Source organism: Mus caroli, chromosome 15 (genome assembly GCF_900094665.2).
Source record: "Mus caroli chromosome 15, CAROLI_EIJ_v1.1, whole genome shotgun sequence".
NCBI lineage: Eukaryota > Metazoa > Chordata > Mammalia > Rodentia > Muridae > Mus > Mus caroli.
The window spans coordinates 49,645,221-49,659,393 of record NC_034584.1 but is presented as its reverse complement, the minus strand read 5'-3'; the positions used below and the strand labels follow the sequence as shown (position 1 = coordinate 49,659,393).

Below are 14,173 nucleotides of genomic sequence, written 5' to 3'. Positions count from 1 at the left end.
AAACTATGCACTCACATAGACAGCTATCAATTACACAAAAGCCTCTGAGACATGAGTAGGGCTTCTGGCCCTACTCTGTCACACAGTAGATATACTCTGATAAACAGGTATGTTGCTTAGTTGTCTCAGTCTCAGAACATATAAGAAATTTAGTCAAAAGGGCAGAGTTAATTTTATTCTTTATTTCAGAGTCTGTCACTGTATAGGCTCCATGGTCACACGCTGATTCACTGTCCCCTTCTCTGGAGACAGCCTGTGAGAAAAGTAGTCCTGCTTACCTCGTTCTCCTGGGGTCCCCGGAACTCCTGCATTTCCTGGGAAGCCTGGGGTACCTGGGGGTCCTTGTTCTCCAGGGGTTCCAGGTGAACCTGGTCTCCCGGGCTCCCCAGGAGGGCCCTGGATGGTCCGGATAGATGAGGACTGGCTGGGGATCTGGTTGAGGATGGCTGTGTACCTGGCCATGTGACCTGAGCAACAAGAGATGAATGAACTGTCACACAGTTAAAGGGGAAATTGGAGTGCAGTACTGAGAACCTCCTAACAGCTCTGTCAGATGTCCGCTGAGGACAGGCACACCCTTCTGAGATAGGCTCATGTGTGTGTGTAACTTAGCGTTTTTGCATTTTTCTCCAGGATGATGTTAATGGCCAGGCTCCGTTCAAGTCACATCTCATGTGTTTGGAATTCCACAGTTCATGTCAGCATCGCAATAAACACCACTGAACAGAAGTCATAAATTTTACACTCACCCTAACATTTACCTGACCCCTGACCCCTCACCCTGATGCCTTTCCCTGCAGCAATTTCCCTCCATATGTCTTAGTTGTCTTTGTTCCAACCCACGAAGCCCGCTCCACCCTTCTGCTCTCCAATCCCCAGGCAAGGCCTGTCTTCACTCAACTCTGGTTGCCAAGATGGGTTTTCAGGAACCTTTGCCTGTGTCCCAGCTACAGGCTGCCTCTGTCCTAGGCTTGAATAATAATAATAATAAAATCCTGTTGCTCTCTCATAACCTCTTAACTCAGTTTGGAAGAACACATTTTAACAATGATAAGTAATGTCCTAATAGCATGATATTCATTTTCCAACATCTTTGAAGGTGACATTTCCCCTACAGGTGACCACTATTCATCTCCATTTATTATTTTGGTGTGTAGGGTCACCCACTCTTTTGTGGATTTGGGGGGTTGTTTCTGAGATGGGGGGTTGTGTCTCAGGATTACAGGCATGCCATTGCTAAGTGGTGCTAGGGACTGAACCTAAGACCAGCAATCTACCAACTGAGCTGCCTCCTCAGATACATTTATTTCCTTTTAAATACTTAAATCTAAATGAAAGTATTAATCATATTTTACATGTATTTAGTACATGTAAATATGTCCAATGCATTCTTTCCTTAAACAGTGAACTATGAGCGTGATGGGGGTCCATCTCCTGACTCAATCAGCAGGCACGTCCTCCGCTGTTTGGGCAGGTGAGGAATCTGTCTTTTTCACTTCCTTCTTTGACAGGAGCTGTCGTTCATCACTTCCTCAGCTGTCATCACTCCCTCCCCACCCCCCACCCCTGTTTCCTATATACCGCTTCTTAGCATAATTCCTGTGATCAACTATGAATGAAAACCCAGCTGACTGAGGTTGTGTGGGAGGATGTGCACACCCAGGGTGGGAGTTTATGTAACACAGGGGAAAACAGAGCACTGTTTAAGGAGACAGCCAAGCTGCAACAGAGGCCGCCATTTCCTCCTGTGACAGACAGGCCCTCTCTACTGCATGGATTCCTGTCAGACCTTGCCTCACTTCTGACCTCTCCACTCCTAGAAGTCATTTGTCAGAGTCTGAGAATTTCGAAGGGGGAAAACTCTTGTACTGGGCCCTCAGCTTTTAGAGCATGTATTAAATAGTCACATGTTATCCACGGTTTTGGTTCTATAGTAAAATAAGGCAACAGATACCGTGGATCAATCTTCCTGCTGTGTGTAGGGAGTCTTGTGAGGATTCAGCCCACTGCAATTTCATTCAAGTTTAATCTTCTACTCATTTGCATTGCCCATTTGAGATAAGAAACCTCTGAGATAGTGCAAAGCATATATGAGCTTTGGGTATATCCTTCTCTAAAAGTGACTGAAGTCCAATGTCCCTTGTAGAATTTATTGCTTTTGAAGATCTTATTTTGTCACTAATTGTAACTATTTTGTTGAAGTGGTAAATTTTCTCTTACTGTGAGCACCATAGAATTAGATAGAGACACAGCCCACAGAGGAAGACAACTGTGTTTGATGATGGTAGCTTTGTCCTCCTTCTGCTCTGATATTGTCCCCAGAGTGAAAACCGCCATCTCTCCATCCGTTCCTCCCCAGGGAAGGATCTGGGTTTATCCCAAAGGAACAGGTGGAATTCGGGATCTTGCCAACAGACCTTCTTGGCACTTGCTGGGCTCTACTGGCCTGAATCCCAAATTTCTCTGGGTTAAAGTAAATACAACCCAGAGGGAGATAAGCAAACTACTTAGAAAATATCATCCCTGGGGGAGGAGGTTGCTATCAGTGTGGGGAGGGGGTGGGCATTGGAGTTCGGCTAGAGTTGGGTGGGTTTGAGAGGAATTGTTGTTTTTACTTGGCCTCGAACAGTCAGGAACTAAACATATTCATGGCAAAGAGAGGGGCCCACCCTAAGTAACCTTGTGGTTAGATTTTTGAGGCTCAAGACATCTGGACAGAGAGGGCATGTGTACAAAATGGGTGAGCACAGGAATCTGTTATTGAAATAAGTGCTGTTGAAACATTCAGGTTTGAAAATAAAGAAATGAAATAAGGTTGCAGAAAAGTGTTCTGGTATGACTTTGGGTATGATGCCCAACTGTCATATCAGATGTCATAATAACCCTATGTGTATGTATGGGTGTGTGTGTGTTGGCATACAGCCTAAGGAATCAAAGGAAGGGCCTTGGGCTAACCAAATGCAATAGCTATAGACTGGATAAGAAAGGAAATGTGATTAATCCGTGAGCCAGTAGAAACAAGCACCAAGGTCATCTTGATTCTGAGCTGGTCTGGTAGTCTTCAAGTACTTAACATTTGAGAAAGAACCCATCCATTGGATGGGTGGGGGGGAGGAGAAATGGAAGATCACAGCAGTTAATTAAATTTGCATATGCAAATCAATGCTTCTTGAACTGAGGAAATGGGAGTCTGGCTCCTGTGCCATCCTTGTAAAGCTCTGAGGCAATCTATTAGGCTGGTCGGTGGTTCAGAGAGGGGATTTGTAAAGCTATGTGTACACCACAATCCAGAGCATTGAAGGGGTCTTCCTAGGCCTCTCTAGTCCTGGGAAGGGAAGAATACTTTGGACAGGAATGAGACAGGACATGGGTGACCAGGGTTGCACTTACTCTGAATGAGCTGCTCGCATACTTGACGTGCCACCGCCCTCACCATGGCTTGAGACTGCAGGTCTCCCTGGATGGGAAGGAAGTGTATTCCTCAAGCATGTCCACTGTGCAGCCATACAGCGGGAACATAGCTGGCTTGACCCATTGTTCACACCTAGACTCTAGGCTCCTAGCAACAGGGAGGGCTAACCACTGTGGTTAATGCAGGAGATAATTTTTATCCCGGATTGATGGTTCCTGAAAGTCTTTGTTTATTAGATTAATGAGCTCAAATAAACACTTTTGGTCCCAGATTCTAAAAAATATTAACAATATCTAAACATACTCATACATATTTAATACCTTCCCAAGTGATGGTTCATTTAATACTAATATAACAACCCATAGGGAGACTGTTAAGCCCATGTTATAGCTAATCAACTTTAAACACATTGCCTAAGTGGTCACAGAAATAACCTGTTGAACCCAAGACCAGCAATGCCAAGACTACAACTACATTAGAAGCCTCACAACATCTACAGAGACTCAGTGGGCACCAAAATTAAGGTGATTTCAATTTCAAGGCCTGCTCTTTGACTCTATCCAAGCGCTGTCTTGCTTCTTGCCAATACTATGTCTTCAGGAAAACGAGAGTCCTGGCTGGAATTAGTATAAAGCTATCCACGTCCATTACGACAGTCTTCCACATCTATTATGTTATTTCCATCTCAGCTCCAGTTTAGGAGCTTAAGGGATTCCTTAAGGGATGGAGCTCAAGGTCAAGGAGCCAGATGAGAGCAGCTATACAACTGGAAATCCTCTCCTGGCCTCCAACCCACCCAGATGTTTCCCCCTGTGAAATTCATGTGCTTTTAAATGGAAGACTACTGGAGCAGCAATGATTACCACAGGTGGCAGTGACCATTCCTCCTGAGGCTTGGGCCAGGGCTATGTGCAACCACCTATAGCCAGAAGCTTCCTAAAATGACTTACCCGTTCACCTCGCTCTCCTTTCGCTCCAGGGACACCCTGTAAAAGTGAAGAATAAATTTCAAGTTACTTAGAATGTTGTGCTCAGCGATGATTCACGAGAGTACATCTCTTCCTAGCTGACAGAGGCATTTCTTCCAAACATGGGTGAAAACGGGCAACGGGAATAAAGTAGGGAACAACCTGCAGTCCCACCGTGCAGCACAGCTGGTTTACACACTTCACCCCTTTGGGTCTTCCATGCAGAGATGTGACAGTTTGGAGCTATGGGAGTCGAATGGTATAGTGGTACTGCTATGTAACTACATTCCCACCATGGCTAGCCTTTGCAGCTTCCTACACTGAACACCACACAGTGGGACTAACTCTATAGACTGCTTCATAATGATTCCAAAAACAACTTCTAGGAAGTTTTTTTAATGAAAGTTCTAGAAACGCATATCCATAAAAAATGCAAAGAACGCCACTGAATCTAGCAGGTAAAGGAAGAGATGGCATCCATGAAACCCCACAGCCTCATTCTGATGCCTCTGCCGGGATGGCATGAGTCTCCTGGAGTCTCTACAACACTGATGCTCATGTGCGCATATGCTGTCAGCTGAATTCTTATTTAAAATCATTGCTTTGCTACTTTTGACAAGAAGACAATTTACTGTTACTGTAAAGTACTTATTGAGAAATACAATGTTTCTAGGGTTTCTGCTTAAAAGGAAAACAGATGTCCTCAGAAGGTAATCCTATTTCCTTGTCAGCTCCCAGGCAATATGGCTGCCACCTCTCTATAATTACCCCTAGAGGTGTGAACAGAATCCACAGGTGGAACCTGGCACATCATCAGTTTCCTGTTCCTACTTCAGTCTCAACAGGTCCCAAAGCAAATGCAATGTGAAGCTCAAATTCTGATTTGTTAAAAGTGACCCAAGTCCAAAATTCTTGGTTCACTTCATAGGGTCTAGGGAAACAGAATGCTATGACTTAGTGTTTTTCAGATGTTGGCAGTGGGAAGGCTTCTTCCCCAGTTGCTTTCAAGATACACACAGTCATAGGTGGAGTGCATGGGGGAAGAGAAACCAACGGAGACCACTCCTGATTAGGTGGCAACAATCTACCATTTCTCCTCTCCCTTTCCAGCAGAGCCCTTTAATTCTACTTAGCACACACGTAAGTGTGCACAGTGTATGCACGTGCACACACACACACACACAGAGGTGTGTATACATGCACACACACACACATATCCATGCACACCACTCCTTTTAAAAACTACATTTCTTATGCCCTCCTGTGTTTAGCATCTCCTACCAGGGCACTCACAACATTCCGACCTCCCTGCCCATAATTGTAAATTGATCCTTTGTTGTGCCATCAGATAATTTTCCAAGGTTGCAAATTAGATCTATAATCAGCTAAGCACAAGAGAATCGTTCTTCACTCACATATATCATCACAGAATCTTGGTACTAGTTATACAGTGCTCACTTGAAAATTCTTTCAATTTGAAAATTTAGAGGCTGGAGAGATAGTTCAGCAGCTAAGAGAGCATACTGCTCTTCCATAGGACCTGGGTTCTCACAGGGTGAATCAGCTGTAACTCTAGCTCCGGGGAATCTGATGCCCTCTTCTGGCCTCTGTAGGCACTGCACTCATGTGCACAAACCCACACACACAATTAAACATAAAACTATAAAATGCCTTTTTAAATAAGAAGAAGGAAGGGGAGGTGGGTACAAAGTCTCACCCCTAGCCAAGGAGTGGCAATTGATAGCTTCTGGGAGAGAAAGAGTCCATTTTCTCTAAAAGTGTAGCCTCTGGTAAATTACCTGCACTCCAATGGAAGGTTCCATACCCAACAATATGTGAGCAATACAAACTGGGGGGAGGACATTTTTAAAAAAGAGACACAAAGTTGGGTGGGTAGGAAAGTGAGAGTGGATCTGGGAAGAGTCTGATCAGAGTGTGAATATGATCAAGACATATATAAAATTCTCCAAGAACTAATAAAAGCAAAATAAATAAAATTTAAAGTGTCTTGAGTTCATTGAAGCCAAAGCCATTCAATGGAGGGATCTCTTGAGAAGAAGGCTCACAGTTTATAATATGGTGATGGTTGGAAATATGTGGGTAAAGAGTCTGTAAGGGGATTCCAACTTGTAGAAAGAAAGCAGCTCCTGGTTAGCCTGTGAGCTCCACAAGGCTAGGTCTGTGTCTAACCAAGGGATTTCCATAGCCCAAGCTCCAGAGATTGTGTGCGACATGGCAGGGGCTCAAACATACATGCTAACAGAATGAATGAATGGCCGGCCTTCATCTCAAATCTGTATTATTAGCCAATCTGTACTTTGCTTCAAATACCTGGATTGAAAAGCAAAAGAAAAACATTGAAAACACACTACGGTGAATTGCTAGAGGGTTATAAAAAAGTGTTCACTTTTTAAAAAAATACCCACTTCCACAAGAAAAATCTGTTTGGAAAAACAAGGTTTATACAACCCCCCCCCTCCCTCTCACCTTCCCCTTCTCTGTGTGTGTGTGTGTGCCAGCCTAAATTTATTTTGTCAATAACTACACAATCCATGCCCTTCTTCCTTGCCACCTGGCATCTCTGATTTCAAGAGGACAAAATTCCAGAGATGACTGTGTTCACTGAGAGATCCTGGTGGGGACAAGAGTTACATATGACACTACTGTGTAAAAAGGAAACAACTTTAGGGGCATTCGATACAAACGAAAAGCCAGCGGTCGAAAGCAAATAACTGACATTTTAATATACTCAGAAAGTGTACATTTTAATGCTGAATACTTTTAGTTCGCCTTGACAAGCTGAAAGTATTCTGGGTGTCTCCTATGCATTCACTCAGTTAACCCTTCCAATAGCCTTATAAGATAGGGGTTTTTTTTCTGTCCCTCTAATATTCCTGTGAGGTTAATTCATGCCATCCTTATAACAACTGCATAAGACAGTCCCAGTTTACAGATTAGGAAAATCACGCATAGACAGCTTAAATCATTTGCCCCATATCAAACAGTAAGGGACTTGGAAGAGCTGTAACTTAGGGTGAATTTCTGGACTCAGGTTCAATCTGTTGCTTGGCTAGAAGAGAGTGTTAATAACAGCTATGAGCCAGAATCCTTTATTGCAATAAAGAAAAAAATTTCATAATGAAGGCAAAAATCAAGCAGACATGCCACACCCCCACATACCTAATTCTAATGATTCAGAATGAAGTCATTAAAAAAAAAAAAAAACAACAAAACAAAACAACAGTTTTGAGCCAGGCATGGTGGCCCACACACTTACAGTACTGAGGCAGGAATATTACCCTGACTTCAAGCCCAACCTGGGCCACACAGTGAGATCTTGTGTTAACAAACAAACAAAAACACAGAAAACCTTCAATCTTCAACACTGTAATTTTGACTTCAACATGTCTGTCTACATTTCCTTTGGTGCCGTTTGATATATTAGTGTGTTTGAAAATATGTCATATTTAAAGGCAGAAATTAGAGACCAAACTTGGTTGGTGAGGGAAGCAGACAGCATTCTCTACTGGCATTTTCTGGCATAAAGAGATATACATGTTTAATTAGGTCTGAAACTCCCCAAACTCCATCTCATGATGCTTGTTACTGAGTTGATAGGAGACACAACTATGCAGTCTCCGTGAACACTCTTCTTAGTGAAACAGTACATACAGCAGGTAATTATGGCTGATTCCAACTTCACTGACATAATTCCTTTGATTTTTGCAAAGTAAAAACAAAAACAAAAAAAAAATTCCCGAGCACATGAAGGCCCATAACCCCACCAAAGTATGCTTTGAGGAAAAACACATAGTTCCCGTGGATGGAGGCAGGAAAAAGGGGTGTATTTTTCCTTTAACTTCAGGAACACCTGAAATGTAAAGAAATACAGTAGCTACATTCATAGATTCACAGAAGTGTGGGGCTGAAAGGGAAAGAGTGATCTCATAGTCCAAAGCCCACAGGCTGAAGCTGCCTGTCACACAATCCAACCCCCAGCAGGCTTCAAGACCCTCTGTGTCCTGACCCTGACAGTGAGAGTAACCTAGTCTTCCTAAACAGCAGCCTGAGAACATGAATGCCCTCTCCTCTCTTTTCCTCTCTTTCCCTGACACATCCCACCTTCTCCTTTTCTTTTTTCTTTATTAATAATTTAATTCATTTACTTTTCAAATGATATCCCCTTTCTGGGTCACCCCTCCATAGACGCCCCCCCCAACCCATCCTCCCTATCCTGCATGCCTCCTCTGTCCCTTTGCCTCTATGAGAGTACTCCTCCACCCACTCACCCGCTCGTGCCTCATGGCTTTAGCATCCCCCTATGCTGGGCATCAAGCCTCCACAGAACCAAGGTCATCCCTTCCCATTGATGTCAGATAAGGTCATCTTCTGCTACATATGTAGCTGGAGCCATGGATCCCTCCATATGTACTCTTTAGTTGGTGGTTTAGTCCCTGGGAGCCCCAGGTGGTCCAGTTAGTTGGTATTGTTCTTCCTATGGGGTTGGAATCCCCTTCAGCTCCTTCAGTCCTTCCCCTAGCTCTTCCACTGGGGTCCCCAGGCTCAGGTCGATGGTTGTGTGTGAGTGTCTGCATCTGGATTGGTCAGGTACTGGTAGAAGCTCTCAGGGAACAGCCATACCAGGCTCCTGTCAGCAAGTGTTTCTTGGCATCAGCAATAGTGTGGGGGTTTCGTGTCTGCAGATGGGATGGATCCCTAGGTTGGGAGGTCTCTGGATGACCTTTTCTTCAGTCTCCGTCCCACCTTTTGTCCCTGTCTTTCCTTTGGACAGAAACATTTCTGGGTTTCAACCTCTTCTCCTTTTTTCTTCCCTTGTCTTTCTTCCTCCCCTTCTCCCCACAAATATGTAGAAAGTACTCTGTATCTCTGATGGTAAAGAGGTATACAGCCACAATGGCATCCTGGCGCTGTCTTTTCAGTCACAAGGCAGACATCAAGAGCCAGAGGAGTCAGGCAACTGCCTGAGGTAGGGAGGACTTGCATAAAATGTAGGCTATATGGTTGTGTTCAGTTATGTGGCTCCTATAGATATGAGCCCCACAGAGATGCAACGTATTTGAACATTTTATACAGGGCTCTTGACATAATAGGCTTACCTATGAAAATGTGGCCTCAGAAGTAAGAAGCCCCTTCACAAGCCTCATCATGCATGCAATCCATGTCAGGAGAGCACTGTATTTAAGCCAATGCCTAGGGAAGAAATAGACGCCTGGCAGTAGCAATGCCCATCCACCCAAGGAGCTGGTGTAGAATGTACCGTACAGAAGTAAGCATTGCTGGCGTCTACTGTAGGAAACACACGGCTGCTTTCTGTGGCACAGTCTTTCTTGGTTCCTTTCCCTCATTTTCCTAGACAGATATCTATGTGAAATCAATCAAGGCCTTAACGGCACAAGAGGGAGTCTGCTTTAATAATCATCCCAGCCTGGCAGCTAGCAGGCATGTGGGAGCCTGGCAGCCTGGGATGCAAGGAAAATCCTGAACACTAGTGCAGAGAACAACTCGCTTCGGATGGGAACTGCATGAGCCTGCTGTAGCATCCCTACGCAGCAGTGATAGGTCACCTTCTGCTTCTAATAAAAGTGTCAGTGGAATGAGGCCTCTCTTGTAGCCACCAAATGCCTTTCTCGGCTGATAGATGATAAAGCTACCATTAGGTGACCTATTTGTGGGGACTGTAGGTATTTTAGTATGTCCCATATTTAGAGTCTAATGCAGATGCACATTAGGCCGGGTGGGTCAATGAGGAAGTGTCATTCTCATCAATAACTTCTGGCCTTATTCTGGCCCTTTACATCCCATTTAAATTCTCCCAAGACCTTAGTGTCTGCTTCTTCTTCTTCTTCTTCTTCTGTCCATTTTCATCCCATCCCTTTTGGCTTAGGACCAATCACGGTGTGTGTTTCCATATCAGGGTAAGAAAAATGAGTCCTGGGGGAGGCAAGTAAGAAAAGGACCCCTTCTCCTCCTGCACAGACAGATTTGCCTTACCCTATCTAACCATGGTAAAGTAATGTCTTCCTGCTTTCTTACTGTATTTGGGATGCTCCAAAGTCTTTGGTGCCCTAAGTGATGCCATGGTTCTGCTGGTTTGAGCATCCACTACCTCTGAAACCTCTTTGGCGGAAGGGAGTCTTTGCTCCCTCAGTCTGGGGGATAAATTCTGCTTCCCTAAACCACATCTTGAGGAGCAGAGTGGAACCTGGTTGCACCGTGTTTTTAAGACTTTCTGGTGTGAAGTAGATGAGTCGATGAAGAGATAAGATTGACAGAGAAAGATGAGAATGAGAGAGAAGAGAGAGCAGAAACACAATCTGTGTATGCTTGCTTGCAAGAGCTCGTGTGTGTGTGTGTGTGTGTGTGTGTGCATGTGTACATGCATGTGAGTATGTGTGTGTTTCTCTGTGTGTGTGTTTCCATGCATGGGATCAAACATGGCAATATCTTTTCAATTAAAGGAGATATGTATGTGAAGACAAAGTCATCCAGTTTTCTTCCGTAACCCAGTACTAGTTGGATTTGAAAACAGGAGAGTCAACCCCCTCCATAAGCCTCAGAATGCATGCAACCCACTGCAAGAGGGCTCTGTATTTAAGCCAGTGCCTTGGGAGGAATTAGAAGCTTGGCAGTCTGAGACAGTGAGAAGGCAGTTGGGGTGAGTGCACAGCTTTGTAAAGTGACTACTAATGTCAGTGTTTATGAGGATGTGCAAATCATGGTTTGTTTTCTAAACCCATATTCACTTTTCTGGGTGTCCCACAGGTGTGTCTAGGAGACTCTGAGGATTAAAAATTGTACTGAAATGTATTCCAAGGATAAACAGCAACAAGACCAGCTGGGGACAGAGAGGAAGAGATCCAACCCAGTGTCTCTGATAGAAGCGGCTCCCTGCCTTCCTTTCCTGTTGAAACCCAGTCCCCAGAACTTGTGAATACATCACTTTAAACAGACTAAAGGACTTTGCAAAGAGAATTTAGTTAAGGACTTGGGAATTTTCTAGGGAAATTTTACAGACAGGTTCTTAAAGGCAAGACTCTTTCCCACCTGTGGAAGAGACATGGCCATGGAAAATGGGATGAAAAGATGATACACTAGTGGAATTGAAGACGGAATTCATACCTGCCTCTGCACCCTTCAGTCACACATCTCTGACACACACACCCTCAGCAGGTTGACAGCAAGACAGACTTTTCTAAGTACAGTAGCTTTAGTTTACAGGTAACTGCCCATCACAGATGCTGCCAAAATGCTGACATCTAAGTCTACAGTGAGAATCTTGCAAGTCACCAAACACATTGAGAATGGCTTTAGTGAGAGTATCAGATGGCACACAGTTCACAGATGAAGTACAGACAGGTTGCACCCCTGGGCTCCTTGCCTTCTCCCATTGGCTGTACTTAAATGCCAATGAAGAGTCTAGAAAGGTGAGGGGAAACAAGTTCTTCTCATTGTACTTTCACCTACACTGTCTGCTTGTGTGTGCTTGTGCTTTTAATGAGCTCTGTGGTTGAATGGAAAGTATAAAAATACATTCCTATTTTCTCTCAAACTTTCCATTTCTACCGTTTTATATTTCCCCCCCCCTTGGGAGGCAAGCATGATTGAACATTTAGCTGTTGTACCCAATCTTGACAGATGATACGGAGTTCACATAGGCAAATACAGAGCAATGGGGATACATTTAAGCAAGAGCATGGCCTACATTCCAGTAGGACCATTTAACCTTAGCCATGGTATATACACAACTTGATCTTAAAGCTCCAACTACTTTCCTTCAGGAAATCCCATTAAGTCCAATGGTGAATAAACATGTTCTATAATTTTTTTTTGGAAACAGAGTATCTCTATGTAACCCTGGCTATCCTGGAACTTGGTATATAGACAAGGTTGACCTAGACACACAGAGATCTGCCTGTCTGTCTGTGCATCCCAAGTGCTGGGATTCAGATGAATACCACCATGTTTGGCATCTGAGCAAACACTTCTGATCCTCAGAGATGCTAGTAAATTTAACGTAAGTAATGATAGGACATATATTCTGAACAGCTACCACTGAGTACTCACAGGTGGCCCCAGGGCTCCTTGCGGTCCCATGCTACCCGTGATCCCTGGGACACCAGGGGCTCCAGGAATGCCCTAAAATAGAAGCAAGAAATGGGACAAAAGTGAAGATTCATATATGCAATGGATCATAGCCAACTTTCAAGCAGGGATAACAATGCATGCCCAACAGCTTCCCTCCCATCACCAATGTTGCGGTAGTCACTGTTCATTGCTCTGCCCAATGACCACATATAAAGCCGTTTTTAAATCTCCATAGGTTTGGTCAGGTAAGGTTCTATGAATTCCAAGTCTAATTTATAGGTAATCACAACTAAATGCACAGATAAAACCTTATAAAAATGACTCAGTGAATAATCAAATCATCTGGATTTGTCATTTTTAAAGGATGATAAAGGTCTGTACCAACAAACAAACTGTTGTTACAAAATAACAACAACAACAACAAAGAGTGACAGCTGGAAAAGCCAGCAGGAGAAAATTTCTACCAAAACAAGAACAACAACAAAAAAATGCTTTAAAACAGAATGCATTCCAGAAGTTTCTAGTTACTCACAATTGGCCCAGGTGGTCCTGGAGGCCCAGAGGAACCGTCCTTTCCGGGAAATCCCTGGGGTGAAGAAAAGGTATGTCACACAAGTGGTTGCTACATGGCTTGCAGGAGATGCTCATCAACTTCCTTTGAACATCTAATGCACAAATCCTGCCACCTGCTCTGGACTACGGAGGGCATGCTGTTGTTGAACTCCTTAGGAATTGTTCTTGGCAAGTGTTTTACATCTGTTGGCTCCAGTCAGTGGCCCCAGAGCATGGGTTGTAGGTGTGAGAAATGCCACTTATAAACTTAAATAGCTACTTCATTTCAGAAAGTTTGTTAAACTCAGCATAAATAAGTTCTATTCTTTTTTATTAATTTCTAGACCAAAGAGCAGATTCATGTCTCTTGGTATCCACAAGTCTTGAGTGAGAAATATACCCTATAAAGAGTCTATATTGCAACAAGGGAAGGGCAATGATCTGCAATTCTTAGCTCTCGAGAAATTTATTGGGGCAAAATGTGGGCCAGGTGACTTGCGGTGGTGGGAAAGTTTTGATCTGGGAAAGTTTCTCTGAGTGTCTCCTGTCCTGGGCTCAGAACTGGATACATGCCTGCTTCCTGTTCTACTTCAGAAGAGAAGAAAATAACTAAAACAGTCCCCCACCACCACCAGATAAATGCTGTCCCTTAGAAAAACTACTGTCCAAGACATTGGATAAGTGTGTATGTGCTATTTTTATGAGAATAAGAAATATTAACAGCTGGGATGGCTTCCTCCCACAATTATAAATGCCAGCCCTTCTGACGTGGTTAGCATGAGAGAGAATCCTCAGTCTAAATTTTATAAGTACATAAAAGTTTTCAAAGTATCACCTCCTGCTCCTGGGACAAATAACCATTTCACCATGAGGTTTTCCTATAGGAACCCTCAGACCCATCCCAAGCCCCCTTAACTGGCATCCTTGCTTTATTTTCTCGACTCTCTTTCTGACAGTTCCCACCACTTTAGCCATAGGCTCTTCCTCCTTCCCCTCTCATGGCACATAACAATCTATGTTATTAACACAAGAACTCGGCTCCAATCCAATTGCGCGGGACCTGAGACTGCATTAGTTAGGGAAGCAGAAACCGGCCTGAGTAGGGCCACAGGCCTCATCCGGCCGGATCAGCGCC

General features: G+C 43.9%; 1 protein-coding gene across 3 annotated transcripts in view; it reads right to left on the bottom strand.

The window, feature by feature from the left end:
- The window catches only part of Col14a1 (collagen type XIV alpha 1 chain), a 209,322-nt gene that overhangs the window by 19,346 nt on the left and 175,803 nt on the right, over positions 1 to 14,173 (bottom strand). For all 3 annotated transcript variants that reach the window (XM_029469983.1, XM_021183602.2, XM_029469984.1), the window contains exons 41-45: positions 13,019 to 13,072; positions 12,466 to 12,537; positions 4,363 to 4,398; positions 3,391 to 3,457; positions 279 to 467 (exon numbers count right to left, since the gene is read on the bottom strand). In XM_029469983.1, the coding sequence (XP_029325843.1) occupies positions 279 to 467; positions 3,391 to 3,457; positions 4,363 to 4,398; positions 12,466 to 12,537; positions 13,019 to 13,072 (418 nt within the window). The remainder of the gene's footprint in view (positions 1 to 278; positions 468 to 3,390; positions 3,458 to 4,362; positions 4,399 to 12,465; positions 12,538 to 13,018; positions 13,073 to 14,173) is intronic.